The sequence below is a fragment of the Phalaenopsis equestris genome, unplaced genomic scaffold (assembly GCF_001263595.1).
Source record: "Phalaenopsis equestris unplaced genomic scaffold, ASM126359v1 Scaffold000428, whole genome shotgun sequence".
Taxonomy (NCBI): Eukaryota; Viridiplantae; Streptophyta; class Magnoliopsida; order Asparagales; family Orchidaceae; genus Phalaenopsis; species Phalaenopsis equestris.
This window is the reverse complement of record NW_018164869.1, coordinates 3,056,809-3,073,992: the sequence shown is the minus strand read 5'-3', so window position 1 is coordinate 3,073,992 and position 17,184 is coordinate 3,056,809. Positions and strand designations below refer to the sequence as shown.

At 33.6% G+C, this 17,184-nt stretch overlaps 1 protein-coding gene across 1 annotated transcript in view; it reads right to left on the bottom strand.

The window, feature by feature from the left end:
- The window catches only part of LOC110027450 (protein BEARSKIN2-like), an 11,651-nt gene extending 214 nt beyond the window's left edge, over positions 1-11,437 (bottom strand). Inside the window, exons 1-3 of the mRNA XM_020728895.1 lie at positions 11,257-11,437; positions 10,153-10,430; positions 31-379 (exon numbers count right to left, since the gene is read on the bottom strand). Of these exons, the coding sequence (XP_020584554.1) occupies positions 31-379; positions 10,153-10,430; positions 11,257-11,437 (808 nt within the window). The remainder of the gene's footprint in view (positions 1-30; positions 380-10,152; positions 10,431-11,256) is intronic.
- Between the last annotated feature and the right edge of the window lie 5,747 nt (positions 11,438-17,184).

Sequence of the window (17,184 nt, the reverse complement as noted above, 5' to 3'; positions counted from 1 at the left end):
CGCCGGCGCCGGCGAACCTCTCGTCCAAACTTTCCATCAACACCCACTCATTTGCCGGCTGGTGAACCCTCCCTTCTCCCACCTCCTGCAACGGCTCGCACTCGTTGGGGAGGACGGAGAAGTCGTGGTATCCAGTCACCGGCCGGTGATTGGAGAGGAGATCGTGGACCTGCACTTGCGGGTAGTGGTAGGTTACCGCCGGCGGGTAGTGGAGGGCGAAGGAATAGGGTTGGTGGTGGAGATGGAAGCTTTGTTGCTGGTTCAGGTATTGAGCTGCGGGGTTCGTCATGCCGTCGGCACATTTGGTTGAGTTTGGGTCGCCGGAAATTTTAAGGAAGCATTTTTTCTTGAACACGCGGCACACCACCCAGCCGTCCTCCTGCATGTGCAGAGAATCAAAGAAACACCATGAAAATGTTTTTTTTGGAGTCCAGTGAACACTTGCCACGTGGCAAGTGGGCCCACTGTAATATGTTGGGTGAGTGTTTTAGAATGGTGAGACCCACTTGCCACGTGGCACATGCTTACTGGACTACAGACAAATTCTGATGGAATAATTTTTTGAAATGGGATAGGCATTTGAGTGAATTTATGGCCAATTGAGATATAAAGAGTTGTGTTCAGTACATAGAAATCAATCATAGTTGTTCTAATTCACTTGGTAAGAGTTGTAGCAAATCGACTAGAAAAAGATTTGCTTATAGATAGATCTTTCTTAACTTAGAGTATCACTCAAAAAATTAGTATAAGCTAAGCACAACTTTAGGTCTTTTAGCATAGTTGCACCATCTAACAATTGTAAGGGAATTTTCAGTATCCCATTTGAGAAAAAAATCCAAGTCATGAGTAGTAGTAAGGAGAGATTCATTAGGAATTGACATGATTCATAACTATAAAAAAATATATTCATAATAGAAAAATGTGTATTAAATGCCATATGGATAGTTGTTCACCATTAACAACTTATTTATCATTTCATTATAAAGTTATGTGCTTGAATAATTGGAGGTTACAATTTAATTGTTTATACATGAGAAAAGGGCAGATGTATCATTAAAATCCTTGGTGATGCCATGAGATAAGATCATCAAACTCTAGTATACCTAGCAAAGAAAATTTGTGGGATGTAGATGACCTTATTGTTTTTTGTATATTTAAAGCAATGTATTCTTAACTTATATGGGTTAGTTATTTATTCATGTGATTGATAAGTACCATTCCTTAGTTTTCTTTTATTTATGTGTGAATGTACAATGGAATGAATAAATAATAAAAATGGTAGACTATTCATATAGTCATGTTATCTGTGTTAGAGTCAAATTTACATGTGAACAAATGGAGTGGGTATCTAAGTGTAACAAGCTAAGGAATTAAAGTACAAAGGTGTACATGATGAAAAGTAATTTTACCACATGAAATAACTATTTCAGGCATAATGGTTTCAAATAAAAAAGAATAACTTTATTTATTAGAAATAAAGTTGCTCTTCAATGTGATAGTATCTAAAGAATTTTCACAACAAAATATAGAAGATATGAAGTTTTTTGATTCTATGATCTACATCCATTATGGGTAAATCTCTTTCATCTATTGATTCTTCTAAAAGGATTAAGAAAATATTTTTTAGGAATAAAGAATCATAAAATATAAGAAGATACCGTAAAAGTTCCCAAAAAAACACCATCAACTTATTGAATATCCCATATTTATGGATATTTGTTGGTGTTTTATTAATAAATGTTTGTAATCATTTATAGAATTTGAATATTTGGTGAAAATTTTGTAGCATTGAATATATCGGTAGTAACTGATTGATAGTTGGCTTCTATTCCTCATAATGAAACATAATCTAAGGTGTTTATGTTCTTATAAAAAAATTATAGTAGTTATAAATTGATATTTTGAATGTCTTGTTTTATTTAATGAACTCACTATTATTTTTGAGGTAAAATATCCTAATTTAAATATATTCTTGATTTTTTCTCAACCTACTAAGGTGATTTACTTTATCAAGTTAGTATTATTATTATTATTATTGATGTTTCATCGACATTTTTTTATCGAACACGAATCATGATGCATTTTATAAATGACCTTCCAATTAGAATTCAGGCTTAACCAGGCACCAATTATAACACATTTATAATCAAACTAACTACCTTGACAAGATGAACCTAGTGATGTTAATTGGTTCGATCTAGGTCCATTCAAGCTTATATTAAGTCGTTGAAGCATAAGTGGGCATCTTTTTAACCCTTACCTTAGTCATATAATTGAGCCATGGGTGCTTCACTCTAGTGTGCATAAGCAAACCTAAATAAGCCAATCCATTGATCAACTAATCAAGAGATACCTAACAAAGATGATCTAACCAATCATTTATAATTCTACATAGTAGAAGTCGCTTAATGATTTGTTAGACTATCCCTAGTAGAGGCTGACTGAGATCTATGATGCAAATTATTTTGGAATATCTATGATGCAAATTATTTAGGGATATATCATGATTATTGATCTTGCTTGTCTTATAATAAGTGCCTCATTTAACATCACCTTGGTCAGATGGTTGGGTTGTAGGTTTTCTACTTAACTACATCACCTTTTATCATCTAGTAAATTTCAATTGCAGAACACTTTGATGGTATGGCGACCTGACATGCTTTTTTAGTTATCTCTAATGCTTTGATTGACTAGGATATTTGCTTAACTAATTACCTTTGATACTTTAATTAACCAGGCCACCTCACTTGCCTTGTTGATTACCTTTGGTGCTTTGATTTACTAATCTACCTTAATTCTAGTTAATAACATTTTGTCTAGATTAACTCACTTATTTAGCTAATTTCTAATTTATCTAGGCACCTTTTCCACATATAAGATATATTAAATAGTAATCTAGTCAATCTTATGCTAGTTAATTAGTAAATTAAGAGATCCAAGTCTTCTAATTGGATGGGGATTGACTAGATAATTGAAGTGATCTGGTCAGATAGAAGATGACTAGATAATTTAGATGATCTATTCAAAAATGTGATGTTATAAGAAATATTTGGGTATTCTAAGTGGCTTTGTCTCTTACAGTGTTATAAATCAACCAGAAAAATTAAGTTACAAAGGTATCCTAATTGAGTGGGAGCTGGTTAGGTAGGTAATGTGATCTAATTGAGCATAATTCTATTAACAAGGAAATTGATGTTATGGATCTTGATCTCACCCTATTTGATCAATTTTTCTTGAAATTTATAATCATTTTGTACCAAACTTGGATTGGAAAATCAAATGATTTGTCATCAACAAGTGCACTATGACTTATTGACATATTTAACATATTAAGGGTCCATCTATTCGCAACATTTCTTATGCATATCATTGAAAATCACTTTTTAAATATTTTGGAACTTATTTGATTTTCATATGGCTCTCAATGTTCCAAAACATGCATTAGAAGCTTCATTTAAATAAAGGATGAAATTCTATTGTGCTACAAATAGTCAAGTGCTTAGGGCATCCAACTTGGGGTTGTGGTGCTAGTCCTAGTGTTGTAATGCTTCGTGCAAATCTGCATCATCTTGATAAAGGTAGTGTGATAGTAATACTATCAAATTTAATAAGAATTTTAGCTCATTCTCCCACTGCTCAAGTTAGAATTTAGGCATGGGCAAGGGGGAGAAGGTCTATAGTAGCTTTTCATTATATCCTTTTGGTCAAACAACTAATGGGGTTGAACTTAAGTGGATTTAATAAATACTTTTTAAGTTTTAAAGGGAAAAAGAGGGGATATTTGGCATGGATTTGGGGCCGCCTTGGCATATTTAACAAGCCATTCTTTTGGAGTAAGCGCATAGCTTGGAGTGGAGATTTTTTTTTTACGAGAGGGGTCCTCTTCTTTTTTTTCTTTCTCTTCTTCCCCCTCTTATCTTAGCCTATGCGAGAGCCACCTTCCCACCTTCTAAAAATTATGATATGAAACATTTGAAGAGATTTTATTCCTCTTCATCTCACTATTTTTAAAGCCAAGTAAAGTTCTTCTTGGAGCTTGGAGAAATACTTGAAGAGGAAAAATTATCAGCCCTTAATGGCATTGAGATTTCCTCTCCTTTTCTTCATTTTAGCGCACCTAGGATAGGCTTATGTTAGATGATTTTCTTAGGATAGTAAGACGATCTTATTTTCCCCATCATTTATTTTGAGTGATTTCAAGCCGTAATTCTCTATTATCTATATTTAGTTAGGGTTTTATTAACATAACTTTGTAGCTATGCTCTTTAATCCCATGAATCTTAGATTGATCACTTTATTTATCTTAGTCATGAGATATCTCCTTATATAAATATGTCTAATCTTGAAATGACCCAAAGTGAGTGTATACTGAGTTTATAACCATTACATTGGAGTACATAAAATAGTTACTTGTACTTTAACCCTTTCAATCCAAACCATGTGAGTTTGGATAGGATATACTTGTTGGGCTTTAACATTGATTGAGTTGTGGTTTTTATATGTTAATAGTATATGTTTTTTTGTAATTGTATGTCAAGCTTGTGGTTGAAGTATGGTATTTTATAAGTATGTGCTTTAGCCTTGGGTTACTTGTGGACACACACACACCCCACACATATAAATTATTTCATATTATATGCAATCTAGTATGCACATTTCCTTATGGTCATCTTTATTCTAGAATGATTGTTCATAGATTTATTTCATCTTGTAAGCTACCTTGTTTGTCTGTCATTAGTGCACCTTGTTTCATTAATTGATCTATCACTTTGCCACATGTTTGTGTCTCCCTTCATACACCCTCTATGTTAAAAATATTTATAAGTTCTGGATATCACTCTGAAAAATATATGCATATGCATTGTAAAATGGTCACCCAATGCACCATTTATTTAATACTCACATCACGATTTTATATGCATCTAGTTTTTAGCTTTTTAAGATTAATCCTATGTGTTAGTATGTGTTTTGTGTATATATTTCTCTTTTTATGTGCATAATATGCTTAGAAACTCAACCTCTAAAAGTCTTTTTTGATTCGTATGATTTAAAAATGTTTACAATTAGAAACATATATTCTATTTTTATAGATTTTATGAATTGAAAGTGTGGTCATAAGGCTAATGACATCCATATTTTCTACGGGTGGATTTCCTATTAAGCAAGTTTATATGTTTAAATATTCAAATCTCCAACTGCTCCTTTATATTTAAGGGTGTCTCTCTATCATTTGCACCTAGCATATGACTTACATTAAACATGATTACTCACACCTAACGTAATCATTTACACCTAGTATATTTATTTTAATGAATATAACCATTACATCTTGAATGGTCATTCCTATAACAACTTCACCAATTGTTGACCTCACTTTTGCTCAACTCCAAAAATCTAAGAAGAATTTGAAATACACCCAAAATCAAAATCAAACATAATTAGTTTAAATCAAATCATAAAGGTGGATCAAAATGCAGCTCGATGAGGGAATATTCTGACATTGTTATTTGTATGCTCTAAAATTATTTTTTTATCTACATGTCATTGTAGTACTTGAAACTTCATGTTATGATCAACTGTTGATTCACTAATAATGTATGAATATTATGAAGTAGGTTTTGAAGACTAATAGATAACGCTTTATGTGAAATTTTGTGTGGTGAGCATTCATGCATGAGAATTCATCCCATACAATTTTTTTTAAGCCAAGCATCGTTTACAAAACAACTTTGTGATTACATCTAAATCATTGAAATCCTTGAAATTAGACCCTTCATTCCTAAATCAAACTCTATTTTGGAGCTTAGCTAGTCGACTATAATTTGGGTGATAATTATGATACTTTGGATGATAATTATGTTTTTGCCCTCCAAATGAACTCAAATCAAATCCAAACTCTAAATATAGTCAAAGTGAGCTGAGAATAACAAATTTCACCATTTTAAAGCTCATCTAAATTTTCATAAAAAAATCACAATTTTCTCTCTCCTAAGTTAGGGCTCACACTCACCTAACTTTTTTTTATATACCATAATCTTGTTGATCTAAGATAAGAAAAAAATAAAGAAGCCCTATCTAATTGAAACCCCAAACTCTAAGGTATGAGAGGTGGCGACACCTTGGTAGCACTAAGCTAGCACTTAGACACTAGGCAGTCTTTGGCGCCAAGGCACCTAGGTGCACCAAAGTGGTGCTTATGAGCCTCATCCTTTTCTCTTCCAGATATGTCAAATCATTCTCACCTTCAGCCAATGAAAATTTGATGAACTTTTCTTGATCTGTGGGAGCTCCAACCACTTCTGCTCCAATTGACAGTGACCCGAGTGTCAACCCTCTACTTCAGTCAGTGATGACTGAGGGTTGATTCATAGGAGCTAACTATTCCTACTATTAGGATAGCTCCCAAACCTATAAATGCTCCTTGGCTTTCCGCAGTCCAGACACACTTACCCACTTTCTCTTACCTCCTCCTCCGTCTCTGGTGATTCTCTAGTCAGTTTCCCCTCCTTCCTCTAGAGGTGCTCAGTTATTTGTCTGTTGGATGATCATTATAAATAATTTCTTTTTCCCTTTTTTAGTTTTTTTTTGTTTTATTTTTCTGCTCACTAGGAAAAAAATTTAATGAAGTAAATAGGTTAGGGCCAAGATTAAGCTAGACCTAGGTTAGCCTAAATCCAACCTAGCTCGAATCCAACCTAACTCGAACACAATCTAGCTTGAACAAAACCTAGCTTGAACCCAACGTAGGCCAAATCAACTAACCTGAACCCAACTTAACCCAAAAAAAGATTAGGTCAAACCCTATCTAACCCAAACCTAACATAGCCCAAACCCAATCTAGCTCATAACCAATCTAGCTCAAACCCAACCTAGCCTAAGCCCAACCTTGCACGAACCAAACCTAGCCTGAACCCAACCTAGCCAGAACCCAATCAAGCCCAAATCCAGCTTAGGACAAACCCAATCTAATCAGAACTCAGCTTAGCCTAAACCTAACCTAGCTGAAACTCTAACCCAACCTTGCCTGAACCTAAGTTCATCCCAGGTCCAACACAATTCCAACCCAAGAAAAGCCCAAATCCAACCCAGGTCCATCCCAATTCTAACCTAAGTCGGCCAGGTCCAACCCAAGTCTACCAAAATCCAACTCAAGTTTAGCGTCAGCCCATGTCTAGCCAACCCGAGCCTAATTCTATCCTAATTTAGCTTCATTATATGCTTCATGTGTTGTCTATTTAACTTTTGGTTCATGCATATGTCATGTTTTAGTAAATTGTTCCCCAAGTATCATGTTTATTTCTTTTTATGCATAAAGAATAGAAAATAAAGAAAAAGTGGAGGACAAGAACCTCTTACATGTTGGTTCTCATTGTAAATGTTATAAGAGAACATGCCATTTGCAAGCCTATTCAGTTTAATTTGTAATATGAAATAATTTAAAAATAACTTAAAATAACTTAAAATTAATTTAGAAATAGTTTAAGTGGTTCAAATAACTTTAAAACATTTAAAAGTAATTTAAAAATAATTTGAAAGAATTTTAGAATAATTTTAAACTAATTTAAGAATAATTTAAAATATAATTTAAAAAATTAAAAATAATTTAAAAGTAAATCAAGAGTAACTTAATATATTTTAAGGTAATTTAAAAATAATTTAAATGTAATTTTAAATACTTTTAAAATAATTTAAAAAATTGAAAACCCTTTTGAAACCTTCATTGATCATAGGCTTAGTTTAAATTATTCTCATTCATTTTCTTAATTAATGTATTAACAATAATAAAATCATAAGCTGAAGTAAAATCTAATATTGTTTTATCTTCTTCATTCATCACTCCAAAACTATAACCAATGAATATTTCTAGAATCTTCTACTACTCTATCCATAAAAATCTAGAGATATCAAAAAAATTCTTCTTCTAGAGGTATCATTTATATTAATTCTTCTAAATTACTCCAAAATTTTTTGTTTTGAAATTATATATAAACCTACTTGAGGAACATAAGCACTTATAACATCAAAAATATTAGTATCAATTTTTATATTTCAAACCCTTATCAATTATTACACCTACACTATTTCTAGTGTGACTCTTGCTAGAATACCAAAGTTTAAAACCAAAATTATCATTAATCTCCTTAGTCTTCTCTTCAACCTATTTAGTTTCTTAAATGTATAAGATGTCTATCTTAATGAATCATAATATCTACCAATTTCATTAATTTATCTGTGAGAGTACCAATATTCTATAATCATACCCTAATATTTATTGTATAGACTACCTCCTTTGCTCGCATGCATCAATAGTGTGGGAACCTTTTCTCATTTATTACTACAACCAGGCCTCGGTGTAGTGACCCTATAATGTTTTTCACTATATTCATGTCATACAGTATGTCGCTTTCAAGGAACGACCTAATATTTACACACTGATTTAAATGATTCATGTCATTAATTTTTCAAAAAAAGTTTTGTGCTGACTATAGACTACCAAGCACAACCCTCTACTTTTCACATTCGAGGATTATGACTAAAGTGAAAAGAGGAAAAATAATAATGAATATAAGATCTATTGTAGTTTGGTTACAAATTCTAACATTAAATTCAAGACTAAGTCCTTGGATTAAACTAATATTGCTATGAATAAGTTTATTATGAATAAATAATAAGCAAAGGTTCTACTATAATTTATATTTTTAGTAGGATTTGAGAAATAGAAAGTCTTCTTACTCTTTAAATGATCATTTATTGAAGTCTTGGAGAAGTTTTAATGATCATGGCCTACTATATTTAAAAAGCCATGATAATCATCCCACAATTGCATAATGAGTTTAAACTATCTAGAATTTGCTTCTTTGAGGATGTTGCATAAGGATAGATGTTGTAAGAGGAAAAACATAGGTAGGCAAGTGGTTGACACAATAATCTTGGCATGAGAGATTTATGACACTTTGTATTGCATGTTTTGGACAATATCCTCCAAAACTGTTGTGTAGAGAAGATCTTTGTTGGCTGAGTTTAATAATTACTAATGGGTGATGTAGTGACGATTCACGATTATCAATTAGCTCTTTTTAATACATAGCAAATTGATGTATAGTTGGAGTAGTTTGGGACATATCTATTAATTTAGTTTTGAGATAACTATGTTTAATTGAAGCCCATGCTAATAAGATAGTTCATTTTTAAGTATTTTTGGACATAGTTTAAAAATGTAATCAAAGGCCATGCTAATTTGGCATTGTACATTACCACAAATATAAGAAGTTATTAGAAAATGTGACAAACATTAAAAAATTTTCATATTTTTTTAAACTATGTTTAGAGTAACAACTTCAATTACACTTATGTCCTTATCGTCACATCATTCTGCATATGGAACATCATTAATTTTCTAACTTAAAATTTTAATCATAGTTCCTTAAAATCAACTTTCCTATGCAACTATCATCAGAGACAAGCACTCCTAATCCCGTAAGTAACATTCTATCTTTTGGAAAAAAATATGATTAAAAAATAAAATTAGTATTTAAATGTATTTTGCTTCTTCATTTAAAAAAAAATTAATAAAAAAAAGATTTTTAATTACTATATTTTGATAAATTATATTTTTTATTGCTAAAAAATTTACAATAAACCTAAACAAAACTCTATTGCATTCACTCCTACACCCATTTAGCCACTAAACCAAATAGGACTTTAAGTTAATATTATATGATGGTTTTCTTAGGGATTGTGATAGCATGAAATAAAATAATTAGTTAAACCCCACATATAAACAATTGCTACCAAAATCCACATCATGTGCTCATAAAATCAAAAGGATGATCCACGCATATTTTTACATAATTACCTTTAAAAATGTGATACATATTTAATATACAATGTGTTAATGAACTAAATTGACTCGAATTTGCACTTTACAAATCCTTAATGCCCAACATGCATGACAGTTCATTGCTTGTTCCATGATGCACTTGAACAAGATGTGATCATATGCTTAGTACTTCATATATATGGACTAGTGAAAAATGATTTGGCAATGCTTAATCAGTAATGAAGTGCGTACGTGTGCGTGCGCGTCGTGTGTAACTTATATAGATAGATATATTTGAGCAAATTAAACGTCAGTATGAATAATAGACTTACAGTGCCATCGGCTTGAGGATCGTCTGTATCCTCAAGGCGGTACTCGTGCATTATCCAGTCTGTCTTGAGGCCATGAGGGGCTCGTCCACGATAAAAGACGAGTGTTTTCCTCATGCCGATCTTGTTGCAGGTTGTTCGGATGCACTTGTCCCTTCCGGTCGCCTTCCAGAACCCCGCGCTTGTTGCCCGATTTGTTCTCGACCCCGTCGGATACTTGCGATCTTTGTGGCTGAAGAAATACCATTCGTTTTGTGGTGTAGCTCCTATCCTGCACCTCTCTGTGTGGCGTTTATAATTATATATTTGCATCTTATATAACCATATGCATGATTGCTTCAATCTACACAACATAATTTTCATGTTCTTTTATTATAATATGTGACTTGAATTCTCTTATTTTTGCTCATGCACGCACCAGCTAAGACAAATTGCAACTAGTTTAACAATAGATATGTAGGTTTGGAGAAAATATTACGTCCAGACAGATAACTACGTGTATCACATCATGTAGTACATTCGACGACGTGATGCAATTCACGCCTTCATCCCCACATCCGTCATCTAAACATAATATTTCGTCACAGACTTGAAACTTTTTCTTAACTATATTTTTTAATCCAAATTTAATTCATAAATTTCTCAAACTGATAACTTTTTCGTGTTGCAAGTAAAGGCAAACATCACTCAAATGAAAAGGTAAGCTAACCAAATCAAGATACAAGATTAGACTCCAGCCTTATTCATATGTTTATAACTATTATAAAGCATGATAAAAACACATGCATGCCAAGATTTAATTCAGCACCATTAAATCATCGTCAACCTAAATAGATAAGCTTATCTATCCATGCAATCATATCAAAACCAACTCTAAAACTATGAATGATTACTACGTCCGGATGATACACGTGTGGAGAAGTGGTTCCGATGAACCCAAGTAAGAGATCAAATCAAAGAGCGCTCAATTCATTAGGACACTAGATGTAAATTTACGTTCGGAGTCTAGGGTGCACTTGTCACGTGGCTCACTTGCCATGCGGCACATACCGCTCTCCCCACATACATCTTATATTTCTCCCTAGCTAAAACTACATAATTAATCACCTTGCAAGTCCCATGGCTCAGTCTTGTTCAAGTCAACCTCCCTGATCACCTCAAGGTCAAACTTCTCAAACGAAACTTTCTTCTTCAGATAGTAGAGGAGAAGCTCTTCATCTGTTGGGTGAAACCTGAACCCCGGCGGCACGCCGTAGCTGGAAGTCGTCGCCGACGAAGAAGAAGCCATTATTCCTCTAGTATGTTGCGTGATATATATATAGATAGATATATATATTTCAAACTCTCTATCTCTCCTTAGTCTTATATACGTAGTGCGTTTTGAAAAGCTGATTCCGGCAGCTGCGGCGATGGGTTGGGATGAAGAAAGCTTACGTAGAAATGAAGCTAAATGCATGAGCATGAGAAATTTTGGGGGATTTTAGAGTTATTATAATGCAATGTAAATCTTATATAAGCGATTCCAAAGAATGGGAAATTGATTTTTAAATGTTTGGATGTGATTTTGATTGTCTCGAAAGCAACTTTAGTCAAAGTGCTTTGGCTTGGGACGTTGAGAGAAGGTACTAACTATATAATATTGAGGTATTATGATGAGTATGTGATAAAGTTAAGTGCGTTGTACTCAAAAAGCACTTTTTATTAGTATTTAATGCATGTAAATTTATCAAACGTCAAAGGAGAAAAAAGGGGGGGCTTTTACTTCCATCCCACCCAATTTTTAAGTATTTATGTATCTAACATTTAAAATTTACTATTTATACCGCCAAAAACTTTTATGTTACATAAAAAATGCTATTATTTTAACTCTTAAAAGTGAAATACACCATTCCATGTAGGGGTGTAAACGAGCCGACTCGTGTTCGGCTCGTTTATATTTCGAGCTCAAAAAGTGCGTTTGTGTTCGGCTCGTTTGTTGGGCTTGTTTTCTTAGCGAGCTAAACACGAGCCGTTCACAAACAAAGAATCGTTTTGATAACCCTAATCACTTAGCCATATTTTTGCACAACCCTAATCAAGTCATAAGATGTTAAGGATTGAAACAAGATTCAAAACATCATTTGAATCTAAATTAATAATTTTTATTCTATTTTCTTCATAAAACTTTTAATTGATTATAAATCTTTGTAGTCTTGCAGTCAATTATTTTTTTTAAAAATACTACTTATCAAAGATATATATATATATATAATTGCTTAGCAGTATTTCGAGCCAAAACAAGTCGAACACGAACAAACAAAAATTTGTTTGTGCTGTTCGTGTTTGTGCTGTTCGTGTTCGGCTCGTTAACCTAGCAAACGAGCCGATCACGAGCTTCTTAACAAGCCGAACACGAGTTGTTCGCGAACGACGATCCGTCTTGACTGCCCTAATTTCATGCATAGGTAAGATGACATGCATGTAAAAAAGGAAGTTTTAGTGTTAAGTATACATAAGAATTGAGGGGTATATATGTAAATATTTCAATAGAGGAAAAAATTATTAGATAATATAACTATATTACAATATTTTTAATTAGATATTTACTAGATTTTTTTTTTGAAATAATAATTAATATGTTTAAATAGTAAGTTGAGGGTTAAATTGTGATGTAATAGAAAATATTATATAATGTTAATTTGTTTTGTAAATGTCACTGAATTGTTGCTAAATATGTTAATTATATGCGTTAATAGATTATAAATAATAGGTATGTATCTAAATCTTTTTAAATAATAACATTAAATTATATATAAACATTATTTAAAAATTGTCTTTAATTTTTTTTTATAAGATAACAGCTTATACAAATAAAAATTATTCAAATGTAGTTATAATATTATTTAAGAGATTATCAATTCCATAAGATCTTTCATACAGTGCTTGCTTAGCTTTACATTATATATATATATATATATATATATATTAATATGTGTGTGTGTGTGTGTGTGAGAGAGAGAGAGAGAGAGAGCATACAATTTCTAATATGTATTATGGGATCCTAATTTGTCCCTTGAATAAGGAAAATATTTTAGCACAAAGAACATAAAAGAAAATGGGAGAGAAAATAAGTATATACGCTTATCTAATTTTCAATCCCTCCAATTACAATGCTCGCACCTCTTTATTGTGGAATTGGTTCATAATCACATATAAATTGATGTGTGTTAGAGAATTTGCGGTGGTAGGGTAATGAATTATCATATCAACATTGTACGACAATTTAGCGCACACTCAGATAATATAAGTGATAAATAGAGACATCAGAAGTTTTTACGTGGAAAATCTAAAAATACAATAAGCCGCAAGCCTAACACAGTTAGAAATTATTCACTATAACTTGATGAGTACGGGTACAGATCCTTGTTCCACAGGCAAGAAAGAATCACGCAGTTATATAATTCATTTGCAAGAGGACATGTTGCACAACAATAGGGAGTGTTTACAGTTGTCAGAACTTTGACACACCATCTTCAAAGTGTGCCAATTTGTGGTGTTTATGATGACGCGCAGTTCCGCACAGTGCTTCGTTACTCTGCAACGTTAGTCGTATTTATGCATAGTGCTTTGTTACTCCACAAAGTTGATCTTTGTTCAACAAGCTGCTATATTTGGTTCTTTTTAAGAACTCAGAGTCACCAGATTTTCTATATATATGTTATCATCGTATGATTCCCCTTTCCAATTAAATCCTCATTCCATATTATATAAACGATCCAAAAAGGTGAGGAATCAGAAAAAATAGAATATACGACGAAAATAGATAAACAATTTTAAATAGAAACATGGAGGGATTATGTAGGATAATCCTCGTGTGATAGGTCGAGAATATATGTTTGAATAAGATCGAATTGAAATACCCCAAAGTGCGATATCCATGAAGAAAATCTTTACATAAGTCACACATGACCAGAGAGCAAAAAACACATTTTTATTATGGGGTCAGGCAAATTCAAAGGAATGCATCCCTTTGGATAATTACATATTGGTACATACCCAAGAATAATCTCAATAAAAAGAGTCTTGCTTACGTTATCATGATCGGTAAATAGGTCAACAAGTGATGGTTATCTTGCAGGAGAATCTTGATTCTTTCAAAGATTTTGCAAGCCACATGACAGAAAGTGAATCTCTCACATCTCAAATGGGTTGCTACTCAACAACATACAAGGCCTGCGAAATAACCTAGTTGGCTCATAGTGCTTCGAGAGCCAAACTGGGCCACAAAAGTAGAGGGTTAATCACTCTATCCCAAATGGGAGGCTACTTATCCGCAATCGAGGCCTAATAGAAGACATCAACGAGGTGTCAAAAAGATGTCATGGCTCAAAAGGGCTCAATAAAGAAGAGGTGGTGTAATCCTAATAGGGTAGAGATAGTTGGGTCAGGATACCACAAATTAGTTATCCCAAGCTATTAGAATCTTAATTCTACCTGGTGGTGAAGGTAGTTGACCCAACACAACTAGAGATCCTTTATCAGCAATCTGTGAATTGCTTCATCTAAGGAGAACTCGGTAGCCCTAAGGTCAAGAGAATGAAACTCTAAGTCCTATGACCTATAAAGATAAAGCTCACAGAGGTGGAACTTATACTCACCAAATAAATGCTAAAAATGCCACCGGAAGAAAGAGAAAAGAGAGGTTTGGCTATAATGCTAAAAACACTCTCAACAAAAGACTTACTCCTCGTCTGGGTCGGAAAAGCCTCTAACATCCTAAACGTGCTAGACAACCACCTAAGTATAAAAATTATGTTGGGTCAGTTAGGTTGAAGAAGCACGGAAACTTCTACTTGGGACATGAATATAATGCAATCATCTAGTCCTAAGCATGGAGACCCTATTAATAAGATTGGGGATATAGCTATGCATGCAAAACATTTTAAAATCAACCCGAAAGTCATGCAGAAAAGTAAGTGCTTGCTTTAAATAATTAAAATATTTTAATCCTAAGTTTTGACTTTTCTCAATCTTTTATTAGGAATTTTGTAAAAATTTTATGATATTAGGTTTCTTAAAGAGACTAAATTGTAATACTGGATTACTAAAGGGACCACAAGATAAAAACGGAGAAATCGACGAGCACATGCAAGAAGCAGGAAAGTAAAGAAGCTAAATAAAGAAATAATAACAGGCCAGATGTCGCTGAGCCAGCAACATATCCGAGAAACAAAAAAAGGTGACTATACACTACATATGCACATATTTGGTTCTAATTCTATACATCAATATCAAAATGCGCAATTAAGATATGGGACACCAACATCTGCTCCTGTTCCCCACCACCAGGTTCCATGCCACAAGCACCTCAGAACTCATGCTCATATCTTATTTCCGCTACATGACTCTCCTAAGACTCTAAAAAAGTATATATGAAAAGTAAGAAAAAAACTCGAGCTACGAAAAAATCATGCTAGAAAAAAGCTACCTACATGCAACGTGATGAACTATGTCAAGTGAGAGAGAGCTTAACAACACATGCAGAGAAGGCGTTAGCATAAAATCATTATATCTCCTCTTTATTGGACATGACTCCCTGCAAGAAGACCGCCCTAACATACTAGTGTGCAAGTCTCACACCCTGTAAACACACAAAGCAGCACAAAAGTGACACCTAACTAGGGCAACCAAACCAATAAACCCTAAACCCTCGTGTAATTCATGAACAAATCAAATATGAGTCAACAAGACATTTTCTTAAGAACTACATTCATAAGGATGGAAGTAGATTTCCAAGTGACCAACTCAACATCCAACTTCTTTACATTAATGTCTCTATTGAAGGTAGGAATATCAATATTCAAATCTGCTTTCAGTGGTTGTTAACTTCAGTAAAGCTCCATAAATATTCTCCCAAACTTTAATAAACATTCTTCATCATTACCCTGCGTTAAGGCTTATCTTAATCCAATCATGTATCAAATTTCAAGTTACTGCTCATAATAGAAATTTCTGCAACTGCTTTTTCTCTTATTTTTTTCTCTGTACATTGCTTAATTTCATTAACAAAGCTATTAAAAATGGCGAACCCCCACATGATAATTGATTATTAGCTTACCAACCACATGCACCCAAAATCTGATCGAAATGGTTTACGTAGCCTGTAGGTTGATTGCAGGAGACTCCCAAGCATGCAGTTACTTTCCTCATGTTAATATAAAATATTACGTGCGAATAACATATGTGTCTGGATGATATTGTGATGAATATCACGATAATATAATCATAGTACGACTAAATTCATATCTATACTATTTGCACGTAGTATCTCTTCAGCATTATCACATATCTTTTTACATCCGGACTCCGGACGTAATTTGTATATGGAGTCCAATTTTGGTGTGTCACGTGTCAAGTGGGCCCACCGCAATATACTGAGATTGATCAGTGTTATAATTTGTGGGACCCACTTGACACGTGGTGCCTCATTATTGGACTCTAGATGCAACCAGAGTCCTGGCCTAATATTTTTTTAGCAGAGATTTAGAGTCTGTTTAGGGTCTCAGCTTTTCAGCTGCAGTTGCGTTGTCCCATGAAGTTGTTGCGGGGAAGGTAAAAGATGTAAAAGCAGTTCGATACGCGAGGCCGTGGGGTTGATCCCGCAGCCCGTGTTCCGCCTATTTAAGCTGCGAGTTGCCGCCATCGTGATATTCAAACAGTAAAATGGAGCTGAACTTCGAGATTTAGGGCCGCACCGCGCGAAAAACGCGACCTCAAACGGACCCTTAAAAGGAGGGAATGTTCCTGCTTCGTTTTAATCGAAAGGCTGTGCAAATGTTGCATCTGTATTTTGGCTTTTCTTTATTAATAAATTGTGGGACTATCGATACTGCTTTATGGCCTCGGGGCAAGGTATTTAACCTCGGAGCGTCAGGAAAAGTTTCCTTACACCTTAATTTACAGGCCTTTGACTATGTGGGGTTTGGCCTCCTAAATCACCATTTTCTTTCCTTATAAGTTTCGTTTAAGAGGCATGTATATATATATATATATATA